We start from the raw sequence: 13,084 nt of genomic DNA, 5'->3' as shown, positions 1-13,084 counted from the left end.
TTACCTTGATGGTGAGAAAAGGATCCTGAAGTAAAATATCCTTCTCCATTAGAAGTGAGGATCCCTGTCTGACTTCACACAGAGCAGTCACTAGGATCTTCCTGTCATCCATCAGAGCATTTTTGTACTGGGAGTAGGAGATCTTGAATGGAATTTCTTTCACTGGAATGCAAATAGAAGCAGAAATTTCCCCTTTTCTTTTCTGTGTCTAAGTACCACGTATCTTTAATATGCCTATATTTTAGGGAGAAACAACAGTATCACCCTGGGACTGTACATTCGTGGATGTTGGCAGCTTGTAGACAGGAATGACGCTCGTAGGTGACTTCTACTTACATTCACATCAAACACTAAATGATCAGGTACAGGTCGGTAGTTGGACAGATCTGAGGATGGATATTTGTGGTAACCCCTGCTGGTGGTTTTCTCATGAATCTGAAGCTGGGAATTTCATGTTCTGTCCTTGCAAAGAAGGCAGAATTGAAAAGATGGCCTGGTTTAAATGCCCTTTCAGATGCAGCTGTTCAGCCCCTTCCTGAAAGAGGGTGCACATTTGGTATGTGTGCCACTGAGGAAGGCAATGGTTCTCAGTACACTGAGAAAAAATCCTCATCTACTGCTGGAGTAGTGAAAAGAATTGTAAAGTCTTGGATTAGTTTGGGAGGGTAGTCACATTCGTCTGTACTACAACTCATTTTTCAGTATTGTCCATATAACAGCAGGGCAAAAGCCCTGCATCTGCAGGTGATGTACCTGTCAGTGCAATTTGTAGTTATTGTCCTACTGCTGCAAAAGAAATATATACATTTCTCCCATTACTTTATCTCTGTACTTTGCTTACCGGGAGCTGGTAGCTGAGTAGTCTCCAGTGTCTCTCTTAGTTGTTTTCTCTTAGCAAAAAATGTCACAATGTAGAACTAATAGTGGCTGTGCTGGGTCAGACAAAGGGTCACCCAGGTCAGTATCTTTCTTGACAGTGTCTAAAAGCAAATGCTTAAGACAGGGCAAGTATGTATTTTTCTCTTCTCTTGAATAGCCTTAACCTCCAACCATTTGTAGGTCATGCACTGCTTGAGCCATTCATGATGTCTGTGATCTGGCCACAAACTAGAGCTATATCTTGTCTTGAGCTGTAATAAAAATAAAATTACCTTCTTCAGATCCAAGTTGAATAGACCTAGACCACTGCAAAATCTCTGCCTTTGGTTTTCTTGTGTAGAGAACAGCTGAAGCACTCAGTTTAACCTTTATGGTCTTGAAATCTGTGATCAAGTTCCTCAGTGACAAGGTAAGGAGGATATCCTGGCCGATTACAGGAGATGCATCCAGGTTCAGCTTCCCTGAGATAGTAGGTTTTCCTGTGGGCACTGTCATATTTTGTCTCTGTGCTACTGAAAATCGTCTTCTACGTCTTGTAACTTTGGTTCTTCTTCCAGTGCTGCTCACACCGAGCAGCTTCAGTGCTTTTTTGTACACCTGCCTTTCTTTCAAGGATCCTGCTTTAAAAGATAACACGGTTAAGAGATCTCATACATACTGGACATAGTGCAATCGAGCCAAAATTGCTCTCAGTAAATACAGTTTGGGAAAGCTGAGGAGGGCAAAAATATATGAGAGGAAAAAGTGAAGCCTTACCTAAAGGCTAAATTTGACGAAAAAGCAAATGAATATACCTAGCCACAAAGGCTGGAAAGTAAAACTTGGCTGTTAGCTTTAGCTGGCTGTTCATGGATGCCTGTTAGAAGCTTTTAGCAGTAGAAAGATAACTCCTGGGAGATCTCACTTCTCCTGCATAAGCTGGGTCAATTGCCATCTCCTCTGAAAGTAACAGTGAAAAAATCCTTCCTTTTGCAGAAACTCTGCCTGCATAACTGTCCAGAAAGGCTATTACTGCATGTCATGACAGAAATATTCTCACCACCTGATCAGGACTGCTGGGACAGAATCTTTTACATGAGCAGCTTTGCCTGTGTAGTAAATAAATCAGTATTTCATCAAGGGCCATAACATCTATATTTAATCACTGCTTTCTGACAATGAGTCCTGAGCCATTGAAAATTCACACTCTTCCAAAAGAAGCAAAGAAATTAAGTCAGTGTCCAATCCAACAAAAGCCTAAATCCTTTTCATTTCTGACCATTGATGGCAAAGACACCTGTAGTAAAGAATTTACCTTCTGGATATTTGTAATTATGAGTGACATCCACCCGGGAGTTGGTGCTCACTGCTTTGGTGCTGATAAATTTTCCGATCTTCCTAGTATTGGAGTAAATTCTCTCTTTTCTTTTGTTGCTATAGTGAATCCAAGTAACACAGTCAGCATTCACTGCTGCAAACACAAATGAACTGTCATAATCCAGGTTCACATCCCCTTCCTTAATGGCTTTGGTGGAGGCAGGGCCACACTGAAATATGCCTATATTAAGGAGAGAGAAGTTAAATGACTACCTATTGTGAAAGATCAGGTGCAGTCCACAAATCCTCATGCTGACAGAAAAAGGTAGTCACTCTAAAGACATGTTTGGATAAAGTCCATTGTTTCTGGGTCTATACATTATGGTACAGCATGTCAGAAATTCCACATACATTTTCTATCAAAAGGTACAGGCAGAGAGGAGGCTGTAAGGCTAAAAAGGTATAGCTAACACTTTCTGTGATGTGTGCTGTGTGAGTTATTCTAACCCTCCAAAGCTTGCAGGGCTGTATGCTAACTTGTCAAATGACAGGTGAGGAGAGGATGGGAGCTGCGTCAGAAGTACAGTCAGACTTATGAGATGTGAGTCATTAATGCCGCACGTGCATTCAGAAGAAATAAGAAGTTAAATTCGGTAATCTGAGGAGTGGGGAATAAGAGGCAGCTTATCTGGCGTTTGGAAGGTTTTAAATAGTTAAATAAATGAATCTTTTGATGGGGCTCATCAGATAAGATCGGTAAATTTGTCTGTATTAGCAAATAAAACCAAAGCAAGAGTGGGAGCCCAGGTGGTCATCCACACTGTTTACTTGCTAGCAAGCTTCTTAGTGATTTTTTTTTCCCTTGCCACTGTTCCCAGCAGGCTGTGCTGTATTGTTGGTTGGTTGGTTGGTTGGTTGGTCTGGGAGGGAGAGTTCAGTGCTGTGAACAAAAGCCATTCTATATCACTTGGTTTCAGAACCAGAGAACAATTTGTGGCCCTTATCATGTAGTTTTGTACCTATATTCTATGTTGTTGCATGTCACAGGAACACCGTATGAATTATCTTCCTACCCATTCCAGTGTGTCCTATGAAATATAGGCTAGGGTCAAATGGCGTGTTTTCTTTTCTGTTGTAAAGTCTTTGGTTCAACCCTGTTACTCTAAAACCCTGTAAACTCTGAAATTTTTACTTAGCATCTTATTAGATGGATTTTTAATTTGTTTTGCTGCTAAATCTGTCCAAGGCAAGACAGCAAATATCTAATGCCAGCAGTGTGCCCTTGAAGCGAGGAAGGCAAACAACATCTGTGACCGTATTAGGAAGCGCATTGCCAGCAGGTCAAGGGGGGCAATCCTACCCCTCTACTGATCTATTGGTGAGACCAATTCTGGCGTGCTCTGTCCAGTTCTGGGTTCCCCAGTACAAGAAGTACATGGACATAAGGGAGGAAGTCCTGCAAAGGGCCACAAAAATGATTAAGGGACGAGAACAGTGACTGTTCAGCCTGAAGAAACTGGGCAGAATCTTGTCGATGTGTTTAAATATATGGTGGGAAGGTATAAAGATGACGGAATCAGACTCTCCTCAGTGATATCCAGTGAAAGGACAAGAGGCAGTGGGCGCAAATCGAAACACAGAAAATTCCATTTAAACATAAGAAAAAACCTGTTTTATTATGTGGGTGGTCAAACACTGGAGCAGTTTGCCAGAGAGGTTGTGGAGTCTCCATCCTTAGAAATTTTTAAAACCCAACTGGACATGGTCCTGAGAAACCTGCTATGATTAACTGTGCACTGAGCAGAGTGTTGGAGTAATCAGTCTCCAGAAGTCCTTTCTAACCTTAGTTATTTTGCATCATTTTATGAATTTGTGTAATATTAGGAGCTAAGGCAAGCAAGAGTGAGATGAATGAACTTAAGATGCACTTGTTTTTGTGCTGGCAGAGGATCAGAAAAAGTAAGATTTTGAATGCTGGTAGGAATACAGAGGCTGACAGAAAGGTTATCCTGCAATTCTAGTAGCAATGTTTAGGAGTAACAATATCTACATCTTTTTATATTTACAGCAGTGTTACCTTTGCTTCTTTCCTGGGGTGTTGCATCCAAAACCTGCCATCCATCATAAAAAGAGCCAAGATCTCTTCTAATAAACCAGCTTTCATTCCAGACATGGAAATTCCTGTAAGGGAAGAAGAATAGGGAATCTCAGATTAATACAAATCATTCTGTGTTGAAAGACTTGGTACATTTGTGGTGCAATGCAAGAAATAACCCTAGTGGAGTGAATGATAACTCCTCTGTAGAGACCAACTGCTGCCTCCTTTCTTGAGTACTTCTTTCTCCCTTTTTTCCTGTTTTCTGGGTTGAGATCTCTCAGAAATATTGGGATGTTATATAAAAAATAAATAAATTTAAAATGTATTTATTGCAGAGTCAACTATTCAGATCTGTGTCACTCTTGTCCAAATTACTCCAAATGGTATAGGGTGCTTAGGGACTGAAATACTGGTACATGCAGTACAATGCACATTTGCAGTGTAATAGTTTCTGTGCACTTGTTTCTCGGAAGCATCATATTCAACAGCTAACTTCTCCGAGGTGAAAGAAATAGCATGTCCTTCCTAAGTGATGGGGTGACATGGGATTTTTCTCTGCTGTATTAAACATACTGCTTTTACTTTAGTAACTTCTAATATGGTGCAAGGGGTGTGTAATGGTAATCATGAAAGACTGAGACGATCGACAACATATAGCATAGGAGCTGGGTCTAAAACTTACGGACTTCTGAGAGTTCTAGGACTCAAAGACAAACAGTTAATCTCTTTCTTTAACTTTCCTTTAGAAAAATTAAAATTGTTATACAGTAGAGACAAAATTAGAAGTTATATTTTCAAATTGTGTGTTGAATAACAATAGCACCAAATATCTCCACTAGTAATTCTTCAGAATGGTGACACTGACTACACTTTGTATTTCTGAACACTCTGTTCTGTTGATTATTTTGGTATGGGGTTTTATGTCTTTGGGAGCATGAGGTAGGTTTTCAGGAGTGTAATGAGTGTAATTCTACATCTTGCAATTAGAGGAAAATATAATGGGAGAAATATTAAGAAAAAAATAATATTTACCACACGCTGTCTTCAGTCAAGTGCAGGGTCTTTCCAGAAACGTCAATGTATTTATCAATACTCAGGTTTATATTCCTATCATGGGCAGAGTTAAAGTTTGTAATAACACGGGTAGGTATTCCCAAGGATCTCAGAACTGCAATATAGAATACCACAAAAGTTCTCTAAACGTATTTTACAGACATTTAGAAAGTATTTCTCCATTTTTCTTGGTAAAGCAGTCTACTGTATATGCTTTCAGTGGTGAAAGAAACCCTCAGAAGCATCCCTCAGATACGATACAAAGATGTCACATAGTCATTGTACACAATTGTTTAGAAGACAGTTCCACACTCACTTGACATTGTTAGCTGCCATGTTCTTTTTAAGAAGAGTTAAATTCACACATTTATTTTAATCTTTCATTCTTCATCTTGTTCTGTCCCCCATTCTCTCCCTGTATATGTTTCTCTTCTATCTGCTTCTTTTTCCTCTCTGAGACATCTCTCTCAATTGCATTATTTTTCCTTTGTGTTTTCCTCAAAGTGACCCTTGTCTCTCAGAGCAGCTCTGAGTGGAAACTGCTAGGATGAAATGCTTTTCCTCTCTTGCAGCTCCCTTTACAAGCCCTAAGCATTGTAACTTGTTTTTGTGTCCATTAGGCTAGACAAAACAGTAGAAAACTGTCAGGAGCCACACTTAAAAGAGCACTGGTTTTTTTTGATTTCTAGCTATGAAATACGAAACCTCATTCGTTTCTAGAGCCCAGCCTGGCAGACAGCTTTCCACCTTATGTGCTGACTGGCAATACTGGGCTGCCATACGACAATCCATGCCTGTATAAAAATGGAAGAAAAAGCCTTCATGCATATATAGCAGAGGTTCTTCACTCTCTCCATCAAAACTGCAGCAGCTTCAACAATAACATCACCAGGTTAAAACTACAGAAATTCTAGTAAGCTTCCTTTCTGATAGCATTCTCCCTTTAATGTATACCTGTGCACATTACTCCTGCAAAGACCCAGCATTGGCCATACCGGACGGGTTTGTATCTCCCTCTGTACCACTTTCGAAGAATGGTCACGCTTCCACTCCAGTGCAAGGGGTTGGTTCCTGAACAGTACTTTCCATTCCACTTCCCTTCCACTACTCCCTTTTCATCATTGCTGTTAACCTGAAAAAAAAGCCTTCTCATGAGAGAATTACAATATTTACAGAAAAAGGGAGAGAGGGAAATGGACAGAATCATAGAATCATACAATGGTTTGGGTTGGAAGGGACCTTAAAAGATCATCTAGTTCCAACCCCCTGCCATTGCCAGGGACACCTTCCACTGGATCATACTGCCCAACCCTGCTCTTGAACACGTCCAGGGAAGGGACCTCCAAAACCTCTCTGGGCAACCTGTTCCAGTGCCTCACCAGTAAAGAATTTCATCCTAATATCTAATCTAAATCTACCCTCTTTTAGTTTTAAACCATTAGTCTTTGTCCTATCACTACACCCCCTGATAAATTTCATCTTCTTGTGTGTCATATCACTGTTACATTGTTTATTCACTATTGGGTCACATTCTCAAGTCATTTTTATGGAAGCTACAAGAAGCGTGTATTTTCTCTGAATGTCCATGTATTGCAAATATTCGTATAGTACATTTAGCTTGCTCAAACGTTTTAAATGTGCTTGCATGTATTCGTACACATCCATTTTAATATCCTGCTAAGTGTCATATAGTGTCATCTACAGAAAAGAGTAAGTTGTTTTTTAATTTTTTCTTCGGTATTCCTACTTTCAGTAATTTTGTACATCTAAGTAGAGTTATGAACTTCATATTGAAACTGAAATTGCCAAAATCAAGTGCCATCTAAAAAGGTGAAAAAGATCAAGTCTGTAAAGTATCAGCCTCAGATAAGGAATGTGAAAAGGCCTGTAGTATTTATAGAATGAAAAATTTTTAATTTGCCTGTTTGTGCATTTGTAGGTGTGTGAGGATGGGGAGTTGTTGTGGAGAGATGTAACTATTTATTGAAGGAAATGCATCCAGGCCTCATTGAACGAACTCCCCTGAAGTGAAGAATACTAAATTAACACATTAAATGCAGCCATACCAATACTAGTTTTCCAAAATATTTCATGCTGCTTTTGGTATTTGAAAAACAGAGCATATGATTTCAGAGTGGACACATGCTTTCTAAATGAGTGAAAAGATCTAATGGCCTGAACGGTCTTGGAAACATTCTTCATTCCTTCAGTTATGAGCAAACTTTTGGGAAGAAGGTAAATTAAACTTTTAGGGGCATTTTTTTCTTGAGAATAACACTCTGTTTTATCTCTTTTCTACCTATTTTTGCAGCAAAAAATATAGCACATTCTATAAAACATTAAGTATTGTGTTTTTGTTAGTGCAGCTGTAACTAATTGATCACTTTACCATAGCACTAATAACCCTGCTCACATAGATGGGACTGTTTCTGTTGGATACATCAGTGGATGGATCTTTGCGGTGGTTCAAGCTTCGATCCAGTATAGCCAGAGAGATATCAAGGATATCCTCTTCAAACTGAAATCAAAACAAGCAATAGTATTAAAGGTTAATTTTATAATTAAAACCAAGGATTAATTCCATGCCATTTTTCCTTCTCTAAGCACAATGGGATGCTGTTGATAATATAAGATTTTTCTGTACTGTTAAAGAAAATAAGGACAAGAAGAAAGCAAAAGCACTAGAGTAATGACTATCCATAGTATTTAATAACAAGCATGTTTACAAGCATGATTTGGGACCATAGCGACCAGCATTCACGAAGACTGGTATGACCTGGTGGGACAGACAAGACCACTTCAGGACTGGCTCAGCAGGCTTCACATCCTCCCGCATCCTGTCATGTCCCAGAAGGTCCCCTCCCCCTCATGGTACAGAAACCTCACTCTGCCTTCACCTTATATCAGATAATCTGAGCAGAGGGGAAAAAATAAAAAATAATAATAATACTAAAAAATTAATAATAACAAATATTAAAAAAATTACTATGCATTAGAGTCACAGAGACACTGTGTTAGGCCCAGAAAAAAAACAGGGTGAAGTGTTATGCAATATAAATGTGGTCAGGCAAGGATGCCACCTGACCTCAGAGACAGAAAGCAAATTTGGCCTTGATTCATTAATTAGTATAAAAGTAGCCACATTGATTAGAAGGGTTAATAGTGCTGTCTGTGCAACTGTTGGTGCAGTTTTAAGTCATGAAGCGTTCACAAATGGTTTTGACTGGCCTCACAAATTGCAGGATAACTGTGACTACAAATGGGCTGTAGTTATGACTATATTCATAGCAGTTGCATTTAGAAGGCCAAGGTGATATTTTAGAATTCCAACTTGAGTTGTTTCAGTTGAGTATATTTGGGCTATCCTTTCTGTATATTCTGACCCATTATTGGACCAACTATGTAAATATTTAGATGTACCAACCTTGCAATAACTAGAAGTTACTACTGGAATGGCTTCCTTTGCCCTTCACAGGGGACAAGAAAGAAGTAGAATTTCACCACTTTGTGTAATTTAAAAAAAAAAAACAAACATACAAAAAACACACACACACAAAAAAGCAACCAACTAACCAACAAGAACAAAACCCACCAAAAACTAAAATTAAAATTGTGCTTTCTTTCTCTTGTTTCTTTTATTAGCATATGCCAGACAGGGGAAACGATCCTAATGCTGCTGCAATGTATCAATAACTGGTAAGTGTACTGGCAAGAAAATCAAAAATGAAAGAGAATAATGAACTCTTAGACTATGATATAATGACTCTCTCCCCTCCAGACCCTCATCCACCCACTGGTCTTATTTTCTTGTTTTCCTTGTTTACCTGTCCATAATTCCAAGCTTCTTGCTGAATATATTTTTCCAGTCCATGAAATATGATTCCACTATCATTCAGAACATACTCCTGTCGGTCCTTTTCATTAGCCATGTAGACATCATCATCTAGAAGCAGAATGAGAAATGATAGCTGAAAGGATTGCTGTTTTGCTCTAACTGAAAATCTCACTTCGAGGGGATTTCTGGGGAACACGTGAGGCTATACCCCTGTAATCATTTAGAGAGTGAATAAAATTAGCATGAAGTTCCTTTGAGGGGAACTGAATATACTTCTGTCCCTTCGCAGCTTCCCTGATCACAGTGTGTCTTACTAGTAGACAGTGAGTCACAAGTGAATGCAGTATCAGAGGAAAAAATTACAGAATAAATATTTGAAGTAATACCTTCCTGTAATTTCTTACTCTGTGAGCAAGAGGCTGGATCTTTAATGCATTGGAGCACTGAAGAAGGATCAAAAACAACATCCCTGATGTCGAGCAAAAACATCACACCGCAGCTGTCACTGTCAGGTGCATGCTTTATTGTGGCACCCAGATTTCCTGACTGATACAATGAGTTACCTGAAGGACATAAAACATTAAAACATACTTGGACACCAGGGATTGAAGAGTAACACAAACTGGCCCAGGAGCGCTGATGAGACCTTGTTCCCAGAATCAATCTGGAGTTTGAGTTTGTATCGTCCAATGACAGCATTGGCAGGGCTGACTATTGTGAAGTTCATGCAGCCATGCTCACTGTGCTCTTGAGTTGCACTCCAGCCACTGGCACCTTCCTCAGAAAGGTTAAATATGACCTTGGTCTGCTGTGACTCTGCTGGAGATGGTCCTGCCAGAGGGAACAGGAGACAGCAATTCTGAATGACAGCTGTGTGTGACAAGCCAGAGTCAGTGATGATCTCAATTACTACATTGAAGGATTATGGTTTATCCGCCACATACTCATTGAATGCAAAGTAGCTGCACTCCAATCCATAGAATCACGCTATGCAGCCCTCTGTGTTAAATGCATGACTTAGTAAAGGCAAGTAGTCCCACAGTCATCTGAGACAAGTGAAGAAGCAAGCCCTTGTCCTGAAAACCTGATGGTTGAAAGCTACATAGGCAGGATGCTCCACACATTGTAATATGCATTTCATTAAGAGTTAGCAGCTGCCTGGAGAAATTTTTGGAGAAGGCTTTTTGGAAGATACGGTCGGGAGTCTTAGCAAATGGGTCATGTGGGCTGTTCCAGGAATAGGGAACACCTGAAGTTAATCAAGGGGAATCTGAACAGGTGCAATAGAGCATCAGGTGAGAAGACAAACATATAATGAAGGTCTGTGAGGGGTAGAGCTGCAAAAAGTTTAGGGCTCAGAAGATGAAGACAGTTTGCAGTATTGCAGGTAGGTCCTTAGGAGTAAAGATATGGTGTGGGTTTTGCTTTGTTTTGTTTTTAACGAGGATGGCCCATACCTTTCCAGTAATTATTACCTTAAGTGTTTATTGCTTTAAGATACAGAATAAGATTTAAAATGGGAGTTCCTAGGCCTAAAATGACAGTGAATCCTGAATGACAGAGAACAAGGCTTAATAACCACACAGGAAGCACTAGCATTTTGAGCTGGAATTACCTGTGCTTGCAATAAATGTGAAGTTGTCCCAAGGCTGCACTATTGTTCGGAAGCTTAGGCTGATGGTGAAGGCCTGTCCTCTCCTCAAGATTACTTCTGTGTTGCTGTAATCAGATGTGTGATGTGCAGCTTTATTTAGCTTGGATTGCCAATTGATGTTTGTTATTTTCAGGGCTAGAAAGATGCAAGGCAAGTTAATTGAAAACATTGTTCCTTTAAACATGTACACCTTGTCAGCTTGTCTAATGTAGTCACTTCATTATAGCTAGAGTTATATCCTTTTAGGAAAACAGAAAAATCCATGCTATTATTTAAAAAAAAAAAAAGGCAACGATGAATGAGCCAGAACAGCTAAAATATCCCTTCTGCGGGCATCTTTTAGAGGCGGGAAAAAATACCCAGGTAATTCATCTTTGATTTGAGAAACAAACAAGTATTGTATTGAAATAAGAATTCCCAGAATTTGAAGAGACTGTTCTATTCTATATGATCCTTTTCTATGGGGATCTCTAGTTCCTACAACGCTGTATGGATGCAAAAAGAATATTAAAACTCTCATAAGCAAGTGCATGCATGATCTTGCAACCGCTGTAGGACCAGATGATGAATAGAAGGCTAGTGTCATCGTTGTCAAACTTGCACGTTGTTTTGTCATGTACATTGTATCTCAGTTAATTTACAGACTTGTTGCTTGCAACTGGATGTTATTTCACGTTCTGTTGGAAAGAAGATGGTAGGATTAGGATCTGTTGGAACAGATGGTAGGATTAGAAGCTGCATATTCTGAGGCAGTGCTGTGGGTTTCTCAATCATATTGTTATCCTCTGTATTTAAAATAGGATACTGAAGAACAGATTACATAAGCTTTCAACCTTTCTTATTCACTGAATAATAGTAATAATAATAAAAAACACAAACATAAAAAAATGTAGATCCTTCTAAGAACATATGTGTGTTCAAGAGGTGCCCTCTCCCCAGTATGATATTCCAGAGGAATTTCACTTGAAAATTTCCTGCTGAGACTAGAATGTGTTAACCCTTTGCAGGCTAATGGTGCTGAAAGCAATGCTTCTATTGTTTCGCTGAGCTGAGATGCAGGACTTGGTTTAGCACCACCTTGTGTCGCTTGGAAAGAGATTTGTATTTCACAGCCCAGGAAGCCAATCATATCCTGGCCCGCATCAAAAGAAGCGTGGTCCATGGATCAAGGAAGGTGATTCTTCTTTTCTACTCCACTCTTGGGAGACCCCCACCTGTAGTACTGCATCCAGCTTTAGGGTGTCCAGCATAAGATGTGAACCTATTAGAGCAGGGTCCAGAGGAGGGTCATGAAAATGACCAGAGGGCTGGAGCACCTCTCCTACATGCTCAAAGAGCTGGGATTATTTAGCCCAGAGAAGAAGAGTCTCCGGGGAGACCTTACTGCAACCTTCCAAAACTTAAAGTGGGCCTACGAGAAAGATGAAGACTCCTTATTGTGGAGCATAATGATAGAATAAGGAGTAATGGTTTAAAACTAAAAGAAGGTAGATTTAGTTTAGATGTTAGAAAGAAATTCTTTACTAAGAGGGTGGTGAGGTGCTGGAACAGGTTGCCCAGAGAAGTTTTGGAGGTCCCTTCCCTGGATGTATTCATGCGCAGGGTTGGGCATTGTGATCTAGTGGAAGGTGGGAAGGTGTCCCTGCCAATGGCAGGGGGTTGGAACTGGATGATCATTTAAGATCCCTTCCAACCCAAACCACTGTATGATCTGTAGGAACAGGTAGGGTTCTACTACAGAAATGGGGGGACCCAAATTTTCTGCTATGTTTGCACCAAAGAGTTATATTCTGTGAAGCTTTGATATAGTCATATATATATATATATATTTTAAAAAGAAACATGAATGTGCACGTGCAATCCTAAATCTGCAGTAAGAGCCTGCAGCAAGTTGCTTTTCCATAGTCTGTGAGCGTAGATAAATCTGAGTATTTTCAGTTAAATGAAGGGGTTTGTCCCTGGAAAAGTCACCTCGAAAAAAAGAATTCCATTGATAGGAGTGTAACATTTGAGTCGTGTAAAATGTCTAGGAAGCTTCTCATTTGCATCATTACTTTATTTTCCTGGCTTAAATATTTTTAATGGAAAAGAACCTACAGCAAACAATAATCCTACCATCAAGTCCTCTAATTTAAGAGTGAATTAGAACATGTTTCTGAAGAGCACTTGGGCTCAGAGTTTGAAAAGAAGTTAGTCTTCCAAAACTTAAACCTTGTATATCTTACCGCTGTGTATCCTGAGCTGTACAAGTTAAATACCCAGACTCCTC

At 39.6% G+C, this 13,084-nt stretch overlaps 1 protein-coding gene across 1 annotated transcript in view; it reads right to left on the bottom strand.

The window, feature by feature from the left end:
• The window catches only part of LOC308178604 (uncharacterized protein), a 44,459-nt gene that overhangs the window by 8,986 nt on the left and 22,389 nt on the right, over positions 1–13,084 (bottom strand). The window contains exons 16-25 of the mRNA XM_080557487.1: positions 10,777–11,030; positions 9,753–9,992; positions 9,151–9,269; positions 7,716–7,844; positions 6,281–6,458; positions 5,306–5,441; positions 4,253–4,356; positions 2,174–2,416; positions 1,152–1,499; positions 5–162 (exon numbers count right to left, since the gene is read on the bottom strand). Of these exons, the coding sequence (XP_080413613.1) occupies positions 5–162; positions 1,152–1,499; positions 2,174–2,416; positions 4,253–4,356; positions 5,306–5,441; positions 6,281–6,458; positions 7,716–7,844; positions 9,151–9,269; positions 9,753–9,992; positions 10,777–11,030 (1,909 nt within the window). The remainder of the gene's footprint in view (positions 1–4; positions 163–1,151; positions 1,500–2,173; positions 2,417–4,252; positions 4,357–5,305; positions 5,442–6,280; positions 6,459–7,715; positions 7,845–9,150; positions 9,270–9,752; positions 9,993–10,776; positions 11,031–13,084) is intronic.

This window comes from Anser brachyrhynchus (assembly GCF_964034855.1).
Source record: "Anser brachyrhynchus genome assembly, chromosome: 16".
In the NCBI taxonomy this organism is placed as follows: domain Eukaryota; kingdom Metazoa; phylum Chordata; class Aves; order Anseriformes; family Anatidae; genus Anser; species Anser brachyrhynchus.
This window is presented reverse-complemented; position numbering and strand designations above follow the sequence as displayed.